The sequence below is a fragment of the Myotis brandtii genome, unplaced genomic scaffold (genome assembly GCF_000412655.1).
Source record: "Myotis brandtii unplaced genomic scaffold, ASM41265v1 scaffold79, whole genome shotgun sequence".
NCBI lineage: Eukaryota > Metazoa > Chordata > Mammalia > Chiroptera > Vespertilionidae > Myotis > Myotis brandtii.
The window spans coordinates 6,528,773-6,554,647 of NW_005371173.1; the positions used below are offsets into that span (position 1 = coordinate 6,528,773).

Sequence of the window (25,875 nt, forward strand, 5' to 3'; positions counted from 1 at the left end):
CCTCAGAGCTCTCCAGGGCCTTTGTAGCAGCTTCCTTCAGCCTGAAACACCCCTTTCTGCCCTCCTAGGTTTTAGTATGGTTGGTCCTCCTCAGTTCAACCTTGTTATTGGTGCAGTCCATGACCCCCAGTCCAATCTAGCTCTTCTTCTAGTCAGCTTCTATTGCATGGCCCTATCTCATTTTCTTTATGGAACTGCTCTTTATCCAAACTATCTTGTTAATTTAATTTGTTCACTTTTTTTGCCTTATTTTTCCCAGTAAAAGGTAAGCTCCATTAAAACAAGGTAATTTCTGTCTAATCAATGCTGATTCCCCATTCTGAGATTCATGCCTAACACTCAGGATTATACATTTGTTGAATGAATAAAGAAAGGACACAGTCTGAGGGGCGACAGAATGTTATACCCAGAATTGTGCTAGTCTATTACCCCAGTTGGGAATTAGGATGATGGTGTTTGATAGGGGTGAGGGTTGGGTAGGGGAGGAAGAGTATGGTTTTGAGAAATGGACAAGGGCCAGATGTTGGAGAAGCCCTTGGGCAATGCTCAGGTGTTTGCCCTTCATTTTGATGCCTATGGGGCTGGCTGCACTGGATAAAAGAATTCAGTGTGTTTACTGGAATGGTCACTTCGGGAAAAGAAAAAAAGTATGTATTATGTGCTCTGTTTACATCTATAGGACAGCAAAGGTCATACCATATTCAGATCATCCTTAACTTAAGTGAGTGTGAAAGATACCAAAAAATGAAGTCAAATTCAATGAAAATGTTTCATGCCATCTACTCTCTTCTTGAGTTGGGGGAACTTGGTGTAGCTTTTGACACATTTCTGAACAACAGAGCTAGAAGAAAAAGTTTTCCAAGTTTTGAGGTGTGTTTTTTTCATGTGTATGTTGTTGTTTGACAGAAAAAGGCTGGTAAGTTTGCCTTCAGTCTGAAAGAAAATGAGGATACGGAATTAAAAATAAAACGTGGGTCAACTCTGTGTTTGCAGTTCAAGACCCAGTGGCCTGGTCCAACCACGGAAATGAGATCTCTGCATGAGATAAGCTTCTCTTAAAGTGTGTCAAAGTGGGAGCCATTTAAAAATCTGAAAAAGATTGGGAGAGCTTCCTTTTCCTACCTACAAATCTATCACCTTTCTTTCATCCTTCTTTGTACTTGGAACAGAAAGTTAACTTGCATAATACCTTCTTTTTTTATTGAGCCATGGAGGAGGGTGAAAACAATGAACCTTTAGAAGCCAGAAGCCAGACCTGCCCCCAAAGTAGGGGAGGGAAGGGAAGTCTGAAGCCATTTGAGGAAATGTGAGGTCTGAGGCCCAATGGTTATTTCACAGGATGACCTCAGAGCTGTCTTTACATCAGCTTTAAAATGCTCATGTTGGTGATGTTGGAGAGTACCTTTCTTTTAGGAGAAAGAAGGAAAATTTACCACCTGCCCATTAAGATCTGTTTCATAGTTAGATATTTACTAACAATTTTTAAATGTTTAAAATGACCACAAATGGATTGGTTAGGACACGTGGCTGCATCCATAACTTTACTGTGTTTCTCTCCAAAACACATTTCATTTTTATTCATTCTGTTTACCATCCCAAGAGCGGTCTCTGTGCCAGTGAACATTGTCCTAAAAAGGGCATATCCAAAATCACAAAGCCCTCCATGAAGATGCACCTGCCTATCTTTCTCTGCCCACAGGCCTTATCATTTCCTTATTAAAGGACACCCAAGATTAAGAGTGACTTTTAAGAATTGCCTCTTTTGTGCCAAGAGAGTCCCAGCTTTGTCATCAGTTGGTTACAGTTGCTTGGAAGCTTTTAGTTAGAAATGGTCTGAAGGAGGAAGTAGGCCAGGTAGGACAGTGGTTTAAAACCCATACGTTGGCAGAGATACAGGACTAGCTGGACCCAGGCAGTGCCCTGTGCTGCTCCCGTTCCAAGTGGCCACCTTCACTTAGCCCCCATCTTCAAATGTACGAGGTTCTTGGGCACTGGAAATTGCTGGATGTGGACTACCACTGCAGTGACTGTAATGTAGGGTGACCACAGGGAGGGCTGGACTCCCCTGACCCCCTAATCATCTTGCGGGCCATCCTGAACTTAGATGGCTTGAAAGGAGCACACTCACCGAGAAGTCGTCACTGGGGAAGAAGAGGAGATCTCGAAGGGGATCATTCTGATACGTCTTTTCAAGTTCTTCAATGATAGTTTCATAATCCAAAGGCTCGGGGAGCCTGGGTTTTTCTTGCTGTAGAAAAAGAAAACATAATATTGACCACTGACACATATAATCTTCTTAATGCCTGGTTGGGTTTCATGTCTTAGTATCACCAAGGCTTTGACATTGTGCAACCTTTCAATAGCTTCACAGAGACTCCAGGCATTTAGGGCAAAGCCACATAACTGTTATTTCCAGATCTCAAATAATAGGAGAAGATCCTGAAATATGTGACATCTCATTCAGTAATTCAAGCTGTTCACTGAGTCCTAGCACACCCATAGCCTATAATTCTATGTAAACTTTACCTTGTCAATGGGAAGAAAGGTCTTCCGTTACTTGCTATAGTATTGTGATGATCATCATCACTTTTGCTGAATTAGATACTTCCTTGTGAGGTCTACTTGAGTGTATTCCAAAATGTTGGCACCCTGCTAGCAATCAAAGTATCACAGGCTGTCTTAGTTGTCACTGAAGCATGGATCCTGTGTCAGAATTAATTGCTTGGCTCTGAGCCTTTTTGCCTCAATAGAGAGAAGCTGGATGATTCTCTGACAGAACTGAACAACATAACTATTATGGACACAGTGTGGTGAAAATGGAGAAGAGTCTGAAAATAGCTGTATAATCACACTGCATTGAAGACGTGAAGCTGAAGCCCTGGCTGTGTAGCTCATTGGTTAGAGCAATGTCCTGCTGGGCCAAGGTTGCCGGTTTAATCCCGGTTCAGAGCACATACAAGAATCAACCAATGCATGAATAAATGAAATAACAAATAGACCCCTCTCTCTCTCTCCCCTGCTCCTTCCCCTCCCCCTCAAATTAATACAAATAAAATAAAAATAAAAAGTCCTTAGGCTGAAAAGAATGGCACTTCCTTCAAATAAGCTGCCCATAGCACCAGAAAGATAAAGACAATGCTAGTGGGAGAAGGTGTGATTGTTTCATTATAGGGTTGGTGTGTTTAAATGATGGAGCCCAAAAGAAAGAATAACACATCACAGAACATAAAACCAAGGACACAACTAAGTTCCCTTGGCCCTTTGATGAAGCATTTATATTAACACAAATGAGAAGAAATGGCTGTTTGGATTATTTTAAGGCTTGGAAGCTGGAGTGGTCACCATGAAATTTGTATGCTAAAGTGATCTTGTAAATGAAAATAAAATTTGTGGGGTTTTTTTTCACGACAATGACATCAACAGTTTCCCACTACCCTCGTTCCTCCCCAGTCTGCAAGGCACACAAATTTAGCTTCCATTTCTAAGGCCTTTTTTGAAAGATCTCTGCTGCTAAAGCCCCAGAAATCTTTATTGACGTTTTAATAATTTCTAATGCACTTCTCAAAGTAGCAGTCAATGTTTATTTTGATGATTTTCCAAATATAAAAAGTGACACAAAACAAAATGTAACACAATGGGCCAATAATAAAGATTTCCATGTACTTTCTGCATCAAAATAAAACAAAAGGAAAATAAACCCATTTTACAAATCCTTAAATAAATCGAGGAAAATGTACAGTGAATATTTTCTCTGGAAAGGGCCCTTTAAGTAAGATTGCTAGATGTAGCAAATAAAATTCAGAACTCCATGCAATATTTGAAGAAAAGAAGAAATTTAGTTGCCCAACATAATCTACTGAGTGAAAGAGCTGTGAAACTTGTAACATTTTGAAGTAGAAGAAGGAGAGACACTATGGCACCAATAGAGTAATTAAAAACAAAATCTTCCTAAAATCAGTATCTTTTAATAAAAATTATTTTATTTAGACTTGTTTTAAGTTACAATTTTCTATTTTCCCAGTCAAAGGTCAATTCTAAGGATTACAAAATGATAGCTCAAGAGACATGCAGATCCCAGATGTTTGGTTTGGTGCAAACATTTATTTCACTTTATTTTTTCTTTTTTTGTCTTTATTGATTAAGGTATTACACCCCAGATGTTTGGTTTGGTACAAACATTTATTTCACTTTATTATTTTTTTGTCTTTATTGATTAAGATATTACATATGTGTCCTTATTCCCCCTTTGCCCCCCTACCCTCCCACTCATGCCCTCACGCCCCTGGTGTCTGTGTCCATTGGTTAGGCTTATACAAGTCCTTTGGTTGACCTCTCCCCCTTTCTTCCACCCTCCCCTACCTTCCCTCTGAGGTTTGACAGTCTGATCGATGCTTCTCTGTCTCTGGATCTGTTTTTGTTCATCATTTTATTTTTAGTTGGCTTTGAATGCCTTTCAGGGGTGGTATTTCACTCCAGTTCAGCTATGGATCTCCATAGTCCTTTTCTATTACCTCTTAACCTGCAAAACCATACTTTGATTTTACCAACTGCCCCACAAGGCCTTCAAGTCTGAAACACTGGGCTTACTCTAGAATCTCTTTCCCACCCTAATATAGTTTTGGTATATTAAACATAGCAAATAAAATAGAATGTATTGTAAAAGCATCAGACAGTTCTTATCTCAGCCACAGATTTGGTTGGTTATGTCTCTTTCCTTTCTTGTGTTTTCAGCTTAAGTGTGAGCCCTTTGGTCTCATAAGCTGGTGGCATAACTACTAGCACTTTCCTTCTCTCTTTTCTTCACACCACCATGTGAGAATGTGGCTCCTTGTTTGTTGCAGTTGATAGATTTAAAGGCAAATGGCATCAAGATGTTTTAAGAGGCCTCCTACAATTTTGTTTGCACTGTCTTCTAAATTTCATCTCCCATCAGCTACAAACTACAGCATTAATAAATAAGCTGGAGACTAGCAGACCTTCAAAGAAGACATTTTACTAGGGCACCTCTTCCACCTAAAGCGAACGCCACCTAAATTCATAGAATAGAAAAATTAGAGTTTGCAAGTCACAGGTTATCAATAAAACCATAGAAAAACTAAATCCTAAACTCTCCTTGTTATGCCCAATAAAAGGCACAGCTTACAACAGATGTAAGCATCTATTGGAAGGTAGATTTTCATTTATTCATTTCAGGCTAGGACATACCAGTCAATCAATAAATGACATTTACTAAGACTTTCCTGTTTAAAATGCTGCACTGAGGTTATTTTGACACGAAGTTACAAAACCTAGCAGATCTGCTTCATCTAATGTATTCAGTCTTGACCTCTGGGCAGAGATATATTAGTTGAGTGCTATCTTTTCAAGGAACTTGTTAATCAATGTGTAATTTTCAGGATATTCAATGCATTATAATTTTTTTGGACATGAGGGTGTTTATGTTTTTTAAAATATATTTTTTATTGATTTCAGAGAGGAAGGGAGAGGGAGAGATAGAAACATCAATGATGAGAAAGAATCATTGATCAGCTGCCTCCTGCACACCCCACACTGGGGATCAAGTCCACAACCTGGGCATGTGCCCTGACCGGGAATCGAACTGTGACCTCCTGGTTCATACGTCAACACTCAACCACTGGGCCATGCTGGTCGGGTGGACATGAGGTTTAAAAACGCAAATAACAATGATATATTTCATAGCATCTAGAGCCTGGGATCTGGCAGTGTTTGCCATGAATGCGTTATGATCTGTGATGGTGAGAATCCAGGCTATGGATCCCATAGTTCTCTCTGGTGCAGGAGAGCTGTTTTGTTCAATTCTTCAGTCAAAGAGACAGATCTATATAAGGATGGTGGGATAAGTTAATTTCTCACTACAGCTGCTTGCAGAGACACTGAGTAAAACTGGGAACTGAGCAGCATTGATTTATAGCTTTACAATGGTTGGGTTTGTCCCTCCAGAATTTAATGTGCCTCTTTCTTCTGGAAATGTACCAACTGGGAGGAGGCATGTGCCAAGACTGCCCTGAATTGGATTGGATTTTCATAGTGCTTTTTACTCTCACTCTCTTTCTCTCAAACGAGTAATGAATTTCATTAGCTATTCTAAAACCACTCCAGGCCTGGGAAAAGGCACCCACCAGTACTGTTATTATGCAGCAGGGCTGGTGTTGCACCACAGGGTAACAGGCACTATTCTTCCTATACAGTATTAAGGGATTTGTTTGTTTCACTTCCCCAAATCCACAGCTCTCCTCCAATAAAACTTCACAGCAGAAGAATGGGATCCCGTCACCAAAACAAACGCTCCCTTCCCTTCTACTTATTCCTCACTTCTCATGGATTGCCAACACAACGTCTAAGTCCTAGAGTTGGTCAACCTGTCATCTTCATAACAGCCAGTACTGCCAAGAGCCCTTTAATTGGTTTGGAGTAGTCGCTGGTCTATGCCTTAGCTAAAGATTCCAATTGCAAGAACATAGTGTCCATTACAATGATCTGAATTGCTTTCATAATTGTAATTAAATATCAAATGGGTGAAATGACGCTGAGGACTAAGCATTTGAAGTATGTAACACTGAACAATTACATGATTAAATCATCAACCTAGACCTGTCTCCAGAATAGAAATATGATCTAACTAAAAAATAAGCTGGACTATGGAGCTCTGCTTTAGGAAAGTCCAAAATGAAAGGAAGAGTGTGATTACAGGTTTTCTGTATTGAGATGCAACTGAGAGTGTAGCATGCACTCTAGAATGAATGTTATGGGGTAATATTTGTGTGTCTTAGAACTGTACCACATCCACAGTGCTCATCACATAAGTGCCAAGTTTTAAATTTGCACTAGCCATGGGTTTAAAGCACTTCTATTGTAAATTTAATGTGTACAAAGAGCAAAGAGTAGGCACTCAATAAATATTTGTTGAGTTAATAAGTTTATATCATTTCATGCAAGAATTCCTTTTCTGGGACTCAATTTTTTTTAAAAAAAACAATCACATATATAATCAAAATTTATACAAAATTGTCTTTGCAAAATTATCTTTGTAACAAGATGGGAAAAATATATTCACCTTAATCCAAGATAGATAAGAAAGGCAGGCAGGCTGGTAGGCACTATATCCAAAAAGTGAAGACACCATAACTGCTGCTCAAAAATGTGTGGTTTATATTTTTCAAAGAATTGTGTGTCATGGAGAGAGACTTAGTGCTACAATGGGCTCTGGGAAGGGCATTGAAAATAGGGTAGGGGTTGGAATAAAGCAATAAATAATTTAATAGTACATGCAATGTTTCCTCCTTGTAACTCTTCATCCTTCATTACAGTTCATTGACCCACAAAATTTTGTATGAGTGGCTCTTGTGGGAAAACATGAGGAGGTTGGGGTCCTTGATCAAGGTGGCAAGCATTGCTACAAAAGAAAAGATAACAAGAGGGCACTACCTCAGAAGGCAAGAAGGTCAAGTTCATCTTGACACTGTTTTTCTAGATTCACACATATTGTGACATTAGAGTTTAAATCTGGAATACCTAGATCTATAAGGGGTAGTAAGGAATGAAGGACATGGTCAGATAAATGGGAAACAATAAATTATCAAGGATAAGGAATGGTTAGGAAATTATGGCACATCCTTTCTAAGAAATAATACATGACCATTAAAACTGAGTTTTTGAAGTTTGTAATAACAAGCAAAATTGCTTATGTATTATTGTTAAGTAAAAGTGTGAATAAATATTGCACACTGTAATAACTGTGCAAGATTTTAAAAACTTAAAGAAAAAAGATTAGAGATATAGATCCAAATATTATCAGTTATTATATTCCAATGGGATGATGACATTTAGGATTTTGCTAATTTGAATTTTCACATTTTCTAAAATGAACATGTATTGCTTTCATCACGGTAAAAAAATGAACTTTGTCTTTCAAGTTATCATGCCTCCATGGAAACACTGGGGAATCATTGAATCATTGTAAAATTGTTTACCCTTTGCAAATCCACCAGAGAGGGAACCTAGAAAATCCCAGTGGGGACTTTACATGGAAGTTCAACCACTAATATCATCAAGTAATTTTTAAAAAAGATCCATAAACACCAGGGGAAGGAGACTGGGGAAAAATTACAGATTATGTATGTGCACTAGAAACTAATGTCAGCAAAAAGGGGAAGAACAATTAGCAATGTATTTACTAAAGTATTTTGAGCTCTGTAGGGTACCACCACAATCTGGTAAATCACTTAAACACCTCTGTGTACCAGTCACTGTCACAGAGGATTCCAAGTCAGAATCTGTATTTGGAAGTTAGGATCTTTTACCTACCAGCTGCATAATTTGGACAAGCCATTTAAATTGGACTTAGGTTGAGTCCAATGAGTCAAGGGTCAAATTTTCTGCTTATGGTAGTGCAGTTATAAGGATCAAGGAGATGGAGTATGTGAACCATCAAATACATGCCAGACAAATATAGATTTGCCTTTATTTGAAAATAATTGAAAGCACCTCACATGTTTTACCCCAAAGCATACACCAAAACCAAGTCAAATTAACCAGCCAATTGAACTACACTAAATTCTTTATGTACTAAGAATTATGCTCCATGCGTATATAGTTTTCATCTAAATTTCATTTAAACAAACAAACAAACAAATTTTATTAACTAATGATTCTGTGGAGGCAAGAGGATAACAAAAGGAAAAGCACTGAAATTAAAAAAATCCTACAGAATAAAAGTCTAATATGCTAAGTGTCCGATTATTTGACCAGTTGCTATGACATGCAATGACTACCAGGGTGGCAGATACTTCGACCGGTAGGTTAGTTTGCTACTGGGGTCCAGCAATCGGGACTGGGTGAGATGGGCCAGGTGAGACGGGATGAACACACTCTGGAGCCCTGCCATGATCTCTCCCCAGCCTCTAAAATATTTATTCTAATTAATTTCCTTTCAATGTGCATGAATTCATGCACTGGGCCTCTAGTAAAAGATAAAAGGTCAGTGGCTCCTCCATGGATCTCCTGAATCAGGTTGGGGCTGCTCTGTCCCCCACAGGTAGAAAGAAGAAAGTGATTTTGAAATTCTACTTTTTTTTCCCCTTGAGAAACAGCCTAGAAAATATTTTTAAGTATTTACACCTCTAGATTCAAAAAAAGATTAAATTTAGCATTGATTTAATATTAAATTTATTAGTTGTGAAAATGTAAGTATCTAGATAACAGTCAAGTTGTAGATACTTAGAATTTGTTTCTGTAGCTCTTACCTACACACATGGAGGTCAAGCTTGTTAGGACAGGTTAACAGGATCATTAAGGACTAATCAGGGAAATGGTTTGATGTGCTAAGGAATGCAAATCCCTTGTGTTTGGGGCCCATATGTTTGTGTTCTAAATTTTAAGTGTAATCAGGGAGCAAGGTCATTTTAATTTGTTAATCTGAACTAGTTGCTCTCCTTTTCAGAAAATCTGATCTTTCAAGAAACATTTATTATGAAAAGGTATTTTTTTCCTATTTTTGAGAAGTTTTATGATTTTCTTCAACATGCAATGTATCCTGTGATGTCAATTTGGACTTCCTTAATCACCCTTGCCATTTTCGGATATCTGAAACTTTATTCTAATTTGAGTATCATAACAGAATTAATCCTGTTTCTGAAATGCTTTCTTCATCTTACAAAATTTTGCATCCTGGCTAATGGCTCAGAAAAACAAACCAATAAAAATAATTACCATAGGACCAATACAGTAGGCTCTACCATGTTAATTCTTTAAATATCCTCTTGACATCTGGGCACACAGACAAGCAAATAGCTAAGAATAGGGATCTAGGGGGTCTTTAGAGAGAGACCCTAAAAAGAATTCCAATCTTGAGATCTCCAAAACATATTCGAAACAACACAGCTGGTAACTAATTTCTCCATTATCAAGATAACTAATTAATTTTCTTAGAGGAAATAAAAGATCTAAATGACACATGGATTTTTTAGACCTTAATTTAATCCAGGCCCCTTTGGCCTTAATGCAGTTGAAATGGAACCAACTTCCACACTATTTGTGCTTAAAACAAATGAGAAAATTGGAGAGAGACCATGCAGCTGGATTCACGGCCACAGCTGTCAGCCTGTGGTCGTGTGACAGATTCAGTTCAGCCTTTCATCAAAGGGAGTTCCACTGGACAACTTCTCAAATGTTGGCACTTCAGAAAACAAGACTAGCTTTTCTTACCAAAAAGGAAATGATTAAGTAAAGAATAAGCCATCTTATGTTGACCCTGTAACCTTCTCTCCTTTTTGACCAACTGAGTTTCGTGAGAATGGAAAAACACTAGCTAAATCAAAGTTAGGAATTCCACAGCTGGGACAGCTCAGATTAAGCCGAATTTGGACATGGTTCCCTTAGTAACGAAAAAAAGGACATAGATCTCAGAAGAAATCAACCAGTAGTGGAGAAATCAACCAGTAGTTGATTTCTTAGTCCATTTCAGTAAAATAAACCCAGTTAAACTTGGTAAATTATAAATCTCTTTGCAAATATATAAAAAAATATTAATCATCATACTCAACATAAACATGGTAGATAGAAAAATCAGAATAGTCTATTTTGTTAACCCTCAATTTCATTAAGAAAACCAAGGTGATCAACAAGCTTATAGAATCTATAATAAAAGACATACTTTCAAGTTGAATTCAGACCTTTGGAATCTTTTTTTTTTTAAGGAAATCTGACCATGTATATGTTTTAAGAGCACATCAATATTCGTGTGTTACATTATTGTAGATTATAATAAAAAGCAAGTAAAAATGGCTACTTTTTCATCTAATACCAGTACTTATAAAGAACTAGAAAATCCAAGAATATCCAAATCAAATTGTATGTCTCATTTAGTTTTCTAGAAACACTTGAAAGAGAATAGATATCATTAAAAATACATCACAACCCAATTACAAGTCTGCCTGACACCAGGGAAATTAATGCCTTGGAGCAAACTGCTGGGAATTTTAGATTAATTTGTATTAAGGCTGTGATGAAAGCTGTCACCGGCACAAACTCTGATACTATTTTAGTATCAACAGTCACACAAATAAACTTTCACTAACAGGTCAAGTGTGAGGGGAGTGTTATGTATATATATATACAAAAACATACATATCACATACATGAATGTAAACAGGTATGTCAGGAACATGTACCTATGTTTTCAATAAATCTTCCCCTAGTGAGAGTCAACTCATTCTTTATTTCCTTTCTTACTTTTGGCTGCTTGAAACTGAATATGTATAGTGGACTTTTGTTGTCTTTTGGCCTATTTAACATCTGTCCTGTATGTATGTATGTATGTATGTATGTACGTACGTACGTACGTACAGTGGGGCCTTGACTTACGAGTGTCCTGACTAACGAGTTTTTCGAGATACAAGCCGTCTCTGGGGCGATTTTTTGCTTTGAGTTGCGAGATAAAATTCGGGTTACGAGCCAGCTTCAGATACCCCACCGCTAGTTGGCGCAGCGAACGTCACAGTGAACGCCACAACATCAGCCCAGCATCACGTGTCTCACTCCTTCACTTTATGATTTGACATACGAGTAATTTGAGTTACGAGCTCCGTCATGGAACGAATTAAACTCGTAAGTCAAGGCCCCACTGTATGTATGTATTTATGTATGCATGTATATATTTACTACTAGCATTTACTTTCCTTCTGGTGACTTTATTCTCTCCCTATCCCCATAAGGAGCAGTCTTGCAACATCTGACAATGAAAAGCGTCCTGCTTTTCTGTGGACAAGGGCATGCGACCCCAGTGAGGCCCATTCAACACTTCCCTCTAGAACTCTGGATCTTGAGTGGAGAGATACCAAAACACCACATGATTGTCCATTAGTCCCTAACACCAAGACCACCCGTTTCCACTGCCCTAAGATGTTCTGCGTCCATCCCTATTCTTTCCCAGCCTGTCTCTCCAACCTTCCCTCTGTTCTCTTATCTGGACTGTGCTTATTTACCTGAGTGGGTTTCTTCTGCTTGCAACTAAAGAAATCTAAGAAAATATAATACAAGGAACAGCACCTATAATATGGGACTATTATCTCAACTTGTCTTTATTTGGATTTGAATGGTCTTAAAGGAGAACCTCTCATAGCCGATGACTCCTTCAAGTTCAGGAATTTAGGTTCAGTAAACTCATGTATTGCTAATGAATTACAATGTCATGTCATTCTATAAAACATACATCAGGCATCACACATCCTGGGTACGAGGGACTTACGTACCTGCTTGGTTTCCTAAGGTGGTAAACTCAGTGCAGCCCTATCTGTAATGTACCACTAAGCCTAACTTATCCCTCTCCTATGATACCAGAATAATTGGGGGGCAAAAAAAGGTTATTTCCATATTTACTTTCAGTGCTGACATTCCGCATACTACAATTTTCTCTCCCAGGAGGTGCCAGGTTGTATTTGAAGTACTGGCAGCCCCCTAGAGTATATGATCAACCAGGCATCTCTAAGCCATTGCTGGCCCCAAATCCTTTTCCTTTATTGTGCCATTTTCATTGTAAGAGTCACATTCGCTATTTTTGTTACATTAAAATACACTCATCTTTTAAGTATGTTTGCTTGTAGAAGTAACATAATTACACAAAATAATTTCATACTAATAGTAATAATGAAAACTGTCATTTTTCTGATTTACCTCATATATGCTAATAATTATTATTATTTTTCTACAACTACTATCATGATCAAATGGCAAGGACCATGGTAAGTATTTAAGACTTTCTCATATCATATCAAGCCCAGAAAAGATCATCATTGCTTTATTTTACAGATGAAGAGACTTGGATACTGAGGACTTGCTGAGCAAGTTGATGGAAGAACTGATATTTCAACCCAGCTCAGCAGGAAGCCTGTGGTCCACTCCACTCCACCAGTAAAGGTCATGTCCTTTCAGGAATAGACAACATCAAAGCTTCTTTTTTTATTTTCCTAAGTGAAGATGCTGAAACAGAGCGGTAGTTTTGAGGACTATTCCTGTTTCCTTTGTGAGTTCTGCAGGGAAGGACATGAAAAATCTAGGGGCTGGTATGAGGTCCCTGGTCACTTCAGGGAAGGCAGTGCTAAGGACAGAGAACAAAAAGTATGTATAAGAGGGTAAGGGGGACCAAGAAAATGAACAGATAGTAAATGTCAGATAACGTCTGTGGCAAAAACCACAATGGAAATTGCCACTAATTGAGGGATTCTGTAAATTCAGAAAGTTTTGTACCATTGCCACAATCTGGGGGGGAAAAAAGAGTTGTTGGGATCATGGTGTTACTACTTCCTGTATACTATGGCATTCCCTGTTCTGACAAATGGTTGACCTCCTGCTCAGAGAGTTGTAAAGGGCACCTTCATGGAGTTAATTCTGCTTGCTATGGCAATTACCCCCCACCTTCTTCTCTCCTGGCTCATCTCTTCTTCCTCTCCTAGCAGTCACTCTTGAGGAAAGTGAATTCGTTCTTGGTTAAGTTGCAGGTACCTCTCCTGAGTTCATTTGGAAAGCATCCTTTCTCTGCAGCTACCTGGCACCTGAGCTGGCTCCTCCCTCTTGCCTTACCCTGAGCCCTCTGATGGGGCCTCAACTCTTAGGCCAGATCAAGTTTCAGTTTACATTTCTCCGTTTCCAAGGTTCAGATTGAATTTGACCCCTCCCATTACTCCTGCTTCTTTGCATTTTCCAACCTGTTCATTTGTAGCTTTCATCCCTAATTTCCACTGTTTCAAGCCTCATTCAGTCTCATTTCATTGTTTCCTGCAGCAGCCATCCTGCGACCCTTTCCTGTCAGCTCACTGGCTTATTATAAAATAGCCTAACTAAGTAATTGAGAAGGTTCGTATAAACAAACAGTAAAGAAAGGAAGCCCAGATGACCAGGGAGAGAGGCTTGTTCCCATTAACAAGGAAGAATAAAGGATAAAAAATAGACTTGAGCCGGGTCCGCATAGCTCAGTGGTTGAGCATCCACCCATGAACCAGGAGGTCATGTGCTCGATTCCTGGTCAGGGCACATGCTCAGGTTGAGGGCTTGACCCCCACTGGGGGGGGGGGGGGGGGGGGGGGGAAAAAAATCAATGATTCTCTCTTATCATTGATGTTTCTATTTCTCTCTCCCTCTCCCTTCCTCTCTGAAATCAATAAAAATATATTTAAAAAATAGACTTGAAAGATACATATTATAAAATGATGTATATGAGATATATGGTAAAGACATTCAGATCAGACCCCCTATCTATAGTTTTCAATTTTCTATTCAAGTGCTAATAGGCTATTACTAAAGAGGGAAGCAAGAATTTTCATGCATATTCCAAAATTTTCAAGTTTTTCAAGGCCTGCAGATTTAAGACCTATGAGCCAGAAAAAAAACCCACTTAAAAATATCAAACTCAGTTGTTTAAATAAATTTTTCATCTTTCTGATTGTACAGATGATTGATAAAATAATTCAACTTAATCATGTAGTTAATCTTTCCAAATTAAGACTTGCAACATAGGAAGGAAACTATCATTCTTATTGACTTCCTGTGTACCAGAGGTCATTCTAAATGATTTGAATTTTTTAAAAAAGACAGTTAAAAAGAAAACCTCCAACTATAGAACACTACATATATGTCAAAATTTAAGAGAAGTTGTCCTACTTGATCTAACACATTTCATTTTCCTTGAACTTTTCTTATAATGTAGCTGCACTCTGTGATAAGTGAATTAAAGTTCCAAAGGCATTTCTTAGACAATACACTTGAAAATTGGATTCATAAGTGAAACTTCCAAAGCAATTAAAATTTACAATACAGTTTAACAAACAGCTTCAAAAGCATTTTTAGAAAACAGAATAGACAAAATTGTCAATCTAGGTCAAGAGAGTATCAAGTTTGAATTGTATACCCTTCAGGAAGCCACAAACATCTAGTTAAACATTCTAGATTACTAAGAAAGTAAACCATTTCTAAATTATCTTTTTGCAAGAAATCATTTGTAGAGTTCAAAATTCACATGATCATTATAAAAACAGATCATCTATAATAGTCATCTCCAGGAATCATTATTTCTTTTTTCACTACAATGAAGGAGTATAACCAAAAATTCAAAAGAATTTATTATTTTACTCTCTAAACAAACTTTAAGCCTCATCTTCCTTTGTTGGTCATTTGGTCACTTGAATTGCTTTTTCATTATCACCTATCAAGTTGTCTCTGAAGCCAGTCTAAGGATGTTGGTGTAGCCTTTAGAAAGTTTAGATGGTTGTGTTGTGGAAATTCCAAAAGGGCTTTGAGTGGGTTTTAGCTCAGCTGGGCTTAGGTGGGGGCAGAAAAAAACATGGTATTTATAAGGCAAATCCCATCAACACAGAGCAGTCTAGGACCCTGAACACTCAGCTTGATGCAATTCAGAATTATATCTACTCAGTAGCCCTGTCACTGAAAAAGGTTTGAGGAGAAGGTGTCACTTCCCATTGGCTTCATTTGTTGCAGTCATTGGAAAGGCAATCTCACTATAATTATATCCCTCTTCCCTTGTCTTGAAAACATAAATATTCTACTTGGCTCTATTAACACTACCTAACACTTATAACTTTTATAGTGTTCAAATCATGTTCAGAATGCACAAGATCAACTTGAATTCCAGTAAGTAATCTTAAAATAGGGCAGGTACTGTTATGAACACTTTATGGGAGAGGAAACTGAGGCTCAGAGTGACATTAAGTAATCTGCACAAGGTCATCTAAACGGTAGGCGAGAAAGTGAGATAGAATAACCCCCTAGGACTCCAATGACACGTTTCACTTTCTTGGATTAACTTTTTTTTTTTTTTGAAGTGAAACCCACATCTCAGGATAATACTTCGGATGTATTGAGCAATCCCTTACTCTACAGAAGAGACAACCTGTGAAAGGAGATAGGCCTATCTTACGAAGACTCCAAGCAGGCAACAGCAGCAGGAAAGTCCCCAGTGCCTTCCACAGAAGAAAGCTAATCACTGTATGAATGATCTTAATTAAATGTGAATGCATTGCTACTGAATGCTGTGGAAAAACACAGCCCTTACTGGCTGCTTTTCCCATAGTGCTTAGTAGCAATACCTTCAAATTCAATTAAGATAATTCATAGAGTGATTAGCTTCATTATACGGGGAGACACCAGGGACTGTCCTGTTGCCAAACTGTATATATGGTCTGTATGAGATAGGCCTGTTCCTCTCTTGTGTGTTGTTCTTTAGTGAACACAAGAAGAAGTAAATCTCACGGTGACATAACCCAGGGAACTTCTAAATTCCACTGAAAGGCAGTGAGGAAATTATGGTGTTTTTTTCCAGACTGGTCTAAAGGTTAAATGATCTCAAACCAAATAAGTTTTCAAATACTTATCCTTTTTAACAGGCTAGTAGTAAACAACTGATGAAGCTCTTAGGGAGCCAGGAGAGAAGACACAACTGGGCACTCATTTTGGGCCAATGGAGACCAAGAGGTTAGGTTCAGGACCCTAAATATTCCAGTTGTGAAATGCTGCATGGAAAGACCTAGGTGTATCCCATTACATAAAGGTCAAGGGGCTCACTTGCCTGTGTTTCCTAATGAAAGACATTTAGTACTGAGATAATGACCGAGGAACCAACCAAACAACAACACAGCACCAATCCTATGAGCCACAAGTCTGGTAAATTCTATCCACGTTATATTGCCATAATATAGATGATGAGTATAAAGAGAACCACTGTTAATTAAGATGTAGTATTCTGGTTCCTGATTTCAGCCTGTCAAGGGCTGGCTATTCATTAGTTTGATTATTCATTTAAATGACTATTCACAAAGAATCATTATATTATCATTTACACAATTTTTTTTAAAAGCTGCTCTGTTTCTAGATGCTTATATGAACAAAAAGTATATTTACCCCTAGTGGTCCTCAACTGGGGACATCACTCTCCCCACCCCAGGGGACATCTGGAAATATTAGAGACCTTTTTGTCACAACTGGGGAGAGTTTGCCACTAAGCATCTAGTGGGTGGAGGCCAGGGATGTTACTAAATATCGTACAATGCAGATAGCCTGGCACAACAAAGAAATCTCAGACCCCAAATAACAGCAATGCTCAGGTGAAGAAAGCAAGCAAAATGTAAACACCCCATAGAACGAACATTTCTGTAGAAAGAAATCCCAATCATGTTGTTGCAGCCATTTATCATATACAGTGAGCCCTTCACATTACACGTGGTTCACTGTAAGCCTCCAATACTTAGCTGCGGATTGTTCTAACAGATAGGCATCTTGAATTCTGTAATAAATACACATTTCCGGAGCCCTCATTTTGTTTACAGACAATAAAAAGGCAGAAACATTTTAACAGTAAGCAAACCACATCTTTTTAACTTTTAAAACTTACCAATTTCTACTCTCTTCCCTGACTCATGTAATCAAATTCTTATTTACATTTTCTTTCATCTTTTGCATTGTTCTAAGAATTCTAAAACAAATAATGAGTGGTATGTGATAAAAAACAGCAGTAGTATTTTTAAAAAAACACAACTATGTACAAGTGATCAACTGGGTTCTTCATTGAGGCACTGGTAGGCTTTTTAAAAAGACAATTTTCTAGTAATATGTTAACTATTTAAATCCTCTATCAATATGTTTTAAAATATTAATGGGAGTAATTCCAATATTCCAAATAGTCTAATAATATCTTAGCTACTTAAATTGTCTATCAATATGTTTTAAAATAATGATGATGATAAGAGGATATTTATGAGCCAAACTGAAAATTTGGTTGTGTCTAGGACTTTGCCCACAGCTTTTATTAGAATACCACCCCAGAGTTAATCTTAATTTTTTTAAAGTACTGAAATAAAGCCAAAAAGCAAACACCGACATTTGGATACCTACGGAACCAAGTCTGTGGATTTCTTCTTGATTTACTCTTCTCACTGTCCGTCTCTTCTTCCAAAATTCACTGGGCTCCCGTTTGAAAACTTTTGCTCGGAAGCTCATTGTGTTGCTGTCATTTGATTCGCAAAATATTTAAAAATGTCAATTTTGTCAAACCTCTTCCTTCTGAAGCCTCACCAGGCCTAACGATTCTTTCTTCTCTGATAAAAAGGGAAACACTCATGCTACATTAACATAACTCACCCGAAAGGAAAAGAAAACCGACAAGTTACCGCTTCCTGTAAGTAACTAACTACCAGCTGTTCAGATAGGCTTCTTTGCAAGTATTCTCCTTAGTCACCTGCTTTAGAGCAAGACAACAACACAAGGAGACTTTGGACATCTAAGGGAATCGCTCATAGCGAAATAAACCAGAAGATGTAAGTCCACCCATGGAACCAAATCAAGATTGAATCAAAGAGCTAATTTACTGTAAGGGTCTATGTCTGCCACTTAAATGGCCATCCAAACTTTATCACTCTGGCTAGATCCAAAGGTAAACTATAATAATATGCCTGAGGTCTAAGACATCTGTTTAAGGCAGTTGCCCATGAAAATGTAGTTAAATTAGTGGTTTTCCTAGAGGGTTGCCCAAGACAATTAGGGAACAAGAAAATATTAGAATTCTATTTATATTGTTTATCTAAATAAAGAAAATTGACTTGGACGCCTTGATTTTCTATGCCAAATGGTCACAAAGGTTCAAATAGTTAATTCCCTAATCTTTAGAGTTTTGCTTATTTTCTCTGAGGTTGTGCTAAAGGGCAACTCTTCCCTCAAACCCACCAGAATGTTCCTTCCTGTTTTATTTTTCTTCATAGCACTTAGTAGCATGCCACACTGCTGTACATTTTACTTATTATTCAAATTATGGTCTGTCTTCTACTAGACTCTATACTCCATGAAAGTGGGAGTTTCATCTGCCTCATTCACTGTGTCCTTCAGTGATTAGAATAGTATATAATTAGGTTTAATGAAAAAATAAATGGGGAACTTACATTGATTGTGCTTAACAATGAATCTTGTCCCATATGTATATTGTGTTTTGAAATATTAGTTATGATAAGAACTATATAATTTATAAATAAACATAGAATATGGGAGTATAGTCAATATTTTCCTATGAGATGCATGAGATAAATATTTGGAGACCACAGAACTAGAAAATGATTGACTAAACTTTAAAAGATTGGTTCTAAAATCCTTGATCCTCAGAGAAGGTCTCACTTAACCAGCTAGTTCCAACAACCATGACCTTAAATAGATGTCATCGGCTTATTTAGTAAGGTTTCCCTTTATCTCAAATACTTTTTTACTGATGCAGGAAATTCGCTTTTCCAATAATAACTAGATTTAGCTGAAGCACATACATATATCTCAGACTTGAGCAACTCAGACATCTCTACCTTGTCATGGGGCAAGTAAAAAGAGATGCTGATCATTACTTATCGAACTACAGAGACTGAGGAAGCCTCTTTCAAAAGCCATAAGAAAAATAGCAAGATGCTATAAAAACACTGTAACTGGCTCAAGTAAGCAACCAGGAATTCCACTTTGACCCATGGTCATTCAATATGTGGGAATTCCACTGTATGCGTTTACCCTAAATAGATCTCACCCTCTAGATAACTTTCACATTTGTTCCATGAGCAGGTATATTATACTACACACCAAGTTTTCAGATTTACTTTTTTTTCATTATATGATACTAGAGGCCCGGTGCACGAATTTGTGCACCAGTGGGGTCCCTCGGCCTGGCCTGCGGGATGGGGCCAAAATCAACTTTCTGACATCCCTTGAGGGGTCCTGGATTGTGAAAAGGTGCAGGCCAGGCTGAGGGACCCGACAGGTGCACGATTGGGACCGGGGAGGGATGTGGGAGGTTGGCCAGCTGGGGAGGGACTGTGAGAGGGCCCCAGGGTGTGTCCGGCCCATCTCTCTCAGTCCTGATCGGCTGGACTCCAGCAGCAAGCTAACCTACCAGTCGGAGCGTCTGCTCCCTGGTGGTCAGTACACGTCATAGTGAGTGGTTGAGCTGCCTTAGCATATCATTAGCATATTATGCTTTGACTGGTTGAACGGCCAACTGGTCGACCTGACATTTAGCATATTAGGCTTTTATTATAGGATTTTGAGAGTCTGCCTCTGAGTCACCTAATGTCCTGGGGTGGACAGTAGCTGTAAAAAGTATTTTACAATCCCTTTTGGACTGTGGATCCATTTGAGAATCTAATAAAAATTGTGGATTCACCAGAAAAGTGTAAGTATCAGAAAGTATACATGCAAGGTTAAAGGTCACAAATGTCAAAGTCCATCTGAGGACCCTCATACCCAAGGTACTGTAAATTCCTAACTCAGAGTTTTAGAAGATTCAGAAGTTTTAGAAGGAATACTATCTTATCACAAGGAATTTAAGAAGCTTGAGCAACTCTTAAATGACTTCCTCTCTTTCTAATATTTGCATCTCGTCTCTCCTCTATTCCTCTTTAGGCGCCACACTTCTTTATCTGCAGCCCCTCCCACTCTGTGACTTCTGCAATATGAGAATGACTCATTTCTCCCCTGGCTTAGCTTTTGATTGCAGCCCTCTTAAGTACTGGCAAAGGGAGGCATTGCCAGGCAACATATGGGGTTGTCAGATAGCCATAAATGCAAAGGAAAGGAAGATCCAGCAACATGAAGTGGTGTTCCCTGGATGGCACTGTTAGACAACTCTACTGAGCTTTGCTTTCCTTGATTTCAGACCAAGCCTATTTATCCAGCATTCTGTGATACCCCACACCATTGCAACAAATTCCCTTTCTGCTTAAGTTCAGAAATATGTTGGCAATCAAAAAACCTAACTAGGACATTGGGCAAGAATGGACAATAAAGAGAAATTCCTTGTGGCTCAACCACAAGCAATCCCTGGGAAGTTCATTAGAAAAGAAATCTGATACCAATGAATAGTCAGAATTTATGAAGTACTATATTCAAGGCATTGCTGGGCTTCATAAGAAGTACATAACACCCTTTCTAGCCTTAAGAAGCTTGTACCCACAGAGGAGTTCTAGAATTTGAACTAGTCTTGGAAAGCTTTACAGTAAAGGTAGAACCTAAGGATCGCTTTGGCTATTGGATGAGAGTGGAGTAGATGGGAAAAGGGTAAAAGATACTCTAGGGAAGGGGAATGTAGTGCAGAAAAGGCATAAGATAGAAACATTAAAATCATAGGATCTGCAGTCATCTTGGACCAAATCCTAGGTCCACCACTTCCTGACTGTGTGTGTGTCTTTCAGCCAATCACTCACTGTCTCTAGGAGTAAGTTCTCTCTTCTGTAAAATAGGGATAGCATGGTAGCCACCTCAGAAAGTTGTGAGAATAAATGAGATGACTCTTTTAAAAATTTCATCACAATGCATGGTACATAGTAAACAAAACTATTAGTTGTTACAAAAGCTAAGAGGCATGCCAAAACAGGATGTTTAAGGAAAAGTTGGAAGTCCAGCCCATCTAGAGCCAAGGGTTGAATAAGAGAGAAGAGATAGAAACTATTAGAAAAGAGAAGTCAGGGGCCAGTTCATGGAGGACTTAGAATGCTGAGATAATGAATGTTTCCACTGTAGCCTAAAAGCCATGGGAGACCACTGGAGGATTTTTAAAATTACAATTAAATTAGTGCCTTTGGAAGATGCATTTGGTAGCTATATGCAGGCTGGATTTGGGAGAATGTGATCCAGAGACAGTTTGCATTAATCCAGGTGTGAGCATAGAGTGGTGGAGGGCAGAAAACTTGGCAACAAAAACAGATTTCAGGGAGATTATACATAAAGACTTGGCAACTAAATGAAAAATGATAGCTGAAATTTACCGAGCAGATACTAGGGATGGGTGCTGGTCTAAAGTTTACAGTACCTTATTTCAACCATGCAACAACCCTGTGAGGTAGGTATTATTATTGTAATCAGCACCCCAGTTTTACAGAGGAAGTTACTTGGGACCTGAGAAGGTATGCAACTGGCCCAAAGTTCCAAATCAAGTAAGCAGCACATCTGGGATTTAAAACCGGCAGTCCGGGTTCACAGCCCATGCCTTTAACCAGAAGAGAGGCTCACAGATGTCAGCAGGTTTATGAGTTTGGCCATCAAGAAAATGGATAATATGACTGAGGGACACAGGAAGGTAAGAAGAAAGGACTTGTTTTCCTACTAATGCTGACTTAGAGACATATTGAGTATCAGGACAAGAAGACAGACAAATGGGCATGTCTAGCACCATTGTTATATGTGTGCCTCGAGCTCAGGAAAGAGTCAGGCCTGCAGATGTGAAGCTGAAAACCATCAAAACAGTTAAAATTGAAAGTGCAAAAATAAACAGAATTCCTGGAGAACAGAGTAGTATGGAATTGAGAATACAGTCATTTTTCTTTCTTTTACTTTTCACCTTGTTATTAAATTTATTGGAGTGGCAATGGTTAATAACATTATGTAAGTTTTAGGTGTACAATTCTATAATACACCATCTGTATATTGTATTGTGTATTCATCACCCCAAGTCACGTCTCCTTGAATACAGTCTTGAAGTTCTTTTACATATGACAGATGGAAGGCGGTTTATGAAATTGAGAGGCCTAGAGATAAAGGGGAAATCTACCAGGGCAGTGCAGCATCCAGATGCACTGGGGAGGGGAATTTAAGGAAGGTGGTACATGGCATCTGGGCTGAGATCCAAGTAGGACCCAAGGATGTCCAAAAAGATTCAGTGTGAGAGATACACAAGGTGAAAACTAAGGACCTTGCAGTCTTGGATTTAGACAGATCTATCTTGGAATCCTCTTCAGCCATCTATTAAGTGACTTCCAGCAAGTTACTTGACCTCTGTCTGCCAGTTTCTTATATCTACAATGAAGCAATTAGTATATAACTTATAGGGCTGTTGTAAAATAATGTTAGTACCTGGTATTGAGGAAATATACATATTATGTGCATGTATATAGAATAGCTAAGATTCCTATATGTGCATATAATATAAACTATTATTTATTGAATATGACTGGTATTTACCAGGTCTACCTAGATATATAATGAATGTATATTCACACCTATACCATATGCATATACAAAATACACAAACACACATATTCATATATATATGCAAAGTTTGGTCCCATGGTGTCCAGACAGAGAAAGTAAGTTATCAATTTTCAATAGATAAGAGTCTGGCTGTTTGGAAGTTAGTGAAGATGGTAACAAGAAATAGGAATCTGAGTGCTAAGATGTCAGAAATTTAAGAAAAGATTCTGCTAGTCTGCATTACTTTCCATTGCTGCTGTAACAGATTGGCACACATTTAGCAGCTAAAATCAACACCCACTCATGGGTCAGAAATCCAGGTACAACATGTTTCAGCTGAGTCTCTTCTTGGAACCTCAGAGGCTGAAATCCAAGTGTGTTGTTGACAGAATTCATTCCTGGCAGTTGTTGGACTGAGGTCCCCAGTTCATGGCTGTCTGTCAGCCAGGGGTCATTGTCAGTGTCCAGAGGCTGCTGGCATTCTGTTCTCCTCTTTATAAGCCAAAAGCAACAGGTGGAATCCTCTCACACTTGGAAGCTCTCTGACTTTTCTTTCTGCCTCTTCTCTCTTAAACCTCTCTTCTGCTGCACCTAGTCTAACCAGAGAAAAGTCTTGGCTGTTAAGGCCTCATGTGATTCAATTAGTTGTACCCAGATAATACAGGATAATTTCTAAATCTTAAGGCCAGCTGATAAGTAACCTTAATTAACATCTGCAAAGCCCCTTCACTGCAGTACTAAGATTAGTGTTTGATTAAACCACCAGAGAGTTTGGGAGGGGAGCATCTTTAGAAAACTGTCTCCTACACAGTCTTATTCTGGACAACAGTTTGGCTTTGGTGCTTATCTCTTAAGAATACTTTTAATATCAAGAATGTACTGAGAAGATGGTGTAGGTGAAGATAAACCTGGCCTTTGAGGGTCGTTTCACTGAGCATGGCGGTGGGATACAGGTTGCAGTAGGGCTAAGAAATGAGTAAGAGTAAGAGGAAATAGAAATGTGGCTGGTAGACAGCAACCTGAAAAAATTAAAGGTGAGAAAAGAATGGTAGTTGTGGGAATGAACAACAGAACCAAACAGACAAATCTGGAAGATGAAGAATGGTAGAGACGTAACCAAATATAGAAATACAGACAAAGGCAATAAGGCAAAGCAACAAGTTATGAGAATTAATCTCTAAAATGTTTAAATATGTTTGCACAACATTTGAATAGGCTGTAACATCAGCAAATGACATCCACCTTGAATCTGAGAAACCAAAGGATAGAAACTTGCGTTTCGTTGATAATGCATCTAAATGTACTTGATAAAAATTACCCAAAAAGTACCATTAGAGATGCAGAGTAACTGAAAACTTTGTGGTTAAGACTTAGACAGCTAACATGATGTCATACTTGAATCCACAAAACCTAATTTGAGCAACTGGTAAAGCACTTCCTGTTCATTTCCACTGCTTTCTTTACTACCTCTTCATTCAGTCTTGTCCTTATTCCAGTTTATTTTACCAGTTGAGCTTTTCAGGATATACTATGGACATTTCTTCATTGATAGAAGATGTCTAAGTAACTCATTTTATTTTTTTCTCTTCCATTTCCAATAGATTCCCCTTTGCCAGAGGGTTTGCATGCTGCCCAGCCTTTGTCTCCTGGGGAAAACCAGGCTGGTCCACAGTGCATCTCCGGGTTCAGTTCCCACTGTACCTTGTTTAAAGGAAGTAAAGCACAGGGACTACTTCCTCCTTCACTGTGGTCTCTCCTGAACTTCGCCCCAGGCAGAAGTGCTCTTCAAGTTAGCAACACTGAGCCTCACTACTTCCTGCTACAAAAGTCAGTGCTGAACAGCTCAGTGTTGCTGATGCGAGAGCCTCAGACCTCTCTAGGGGAGTTTAAATGGACACTACAAACCCTCCTATGTCTAAGTATGGAGTTTTTCCTGTCCACTAACTGCAAATTCAAATAGCATGACTTTTAGTAAAAAATATTTCTAAATTTCATGGACAAGAAAGTGACATGCAATCTGAATGGCACTGAGGGAGAATGCAGAAATGCCCAAAAATAGAAACAGATTTCAGTTGTGCGTATGTGTATATGTTATGTACTGTGTGTGATGTGTGTGTTTGTTTTCTTGTTGTGTCTGTGTGTATGTGATAGGCCTAAGTGATCTATACTGCATTAAAATGATTTATAGTATTCCATTCATAGCCCTTCAACCATGTATGAAGGTGTAATGATATTTGTTTATATTATTGAATTTAAATAAGTCTCTGGAAGTAAGAATTTCCACTTAATCAGGGTTTGATCTGGGGGTGGGGGAGGAGGTTAAAAAACTAAGTTCTTACAGAATTTAGTGAACCTTTCATAGAATCATTAGCATCTGTGAAGGGGTAGACTTTCTTCTTTTCAACTTTATCATTGGCCACAGACTTCCATTGGGAAAAACTTTGTAGCCTGGAGATACTCATACATCTTGCCAATAAGTATCTTAATGCAATATTTAGTAAATGAGGAACAGTGATTTTAGTGTTTTCCCTTTTCTCAATTTCCTGATGAGTATTTAGGAATGTATCACCCATTTGAAGTTCTTGCTACCAATGGCAAAGGCATCCAACCATCTTCAAGAAGTCAGCTTTAGCTTGGTCTGGTGCAAAGTAGGAAATCCTTAGGAGAGGCAAGCGTTCATTCTAACAAAGACCGCCCTTTCATTCCATCCCCTGCCACCATGCTCAGAGCCAGGGCCTAACAACATGCAATTACAACAAAAATAGCACAGCTATTATATGATATTCTAAGTTTATGTTTCATACAAATAAATACAGTCTGGATTGTTAATGCCCTTAAAAAAGTCACACAGCTAATTTTTCACCT

The 25,875-nt window shown here is 38.4% G+C and overlaps 1 protein-coding gene across 1 annotated transcript in view; it reads right to left on the minus strand.

Annotated features, from left to right (window-relative positions):
• Positions 1-18,274, minus strand: part of DOCK10 (dedicator of cytokinesis 10) — a 154,204-nt gene extending 135,930 nt beyond the window's left edge. Inside the window, exons 1-2 of the mRNA XM_014531135.1 lie at positions 17,917-18,274; positions 2,129-2,248 (exon numbers count right to left, since the gene is read on the minus strand). Coding sequence (XP_014386621.1) covers positions 2,129-2,248; positions 17,917-18,021 — 225 coding nt within the window. The 5' untranslated portion in view covers positions 18,022-18,274. The remainder of the gene's footprint in view (positions 1-2,128; positions 2,249-17,916) is intronic.
• Between the last annotated feature and the right edge of the window lie 7,601 nt (positions 18,275-25,875).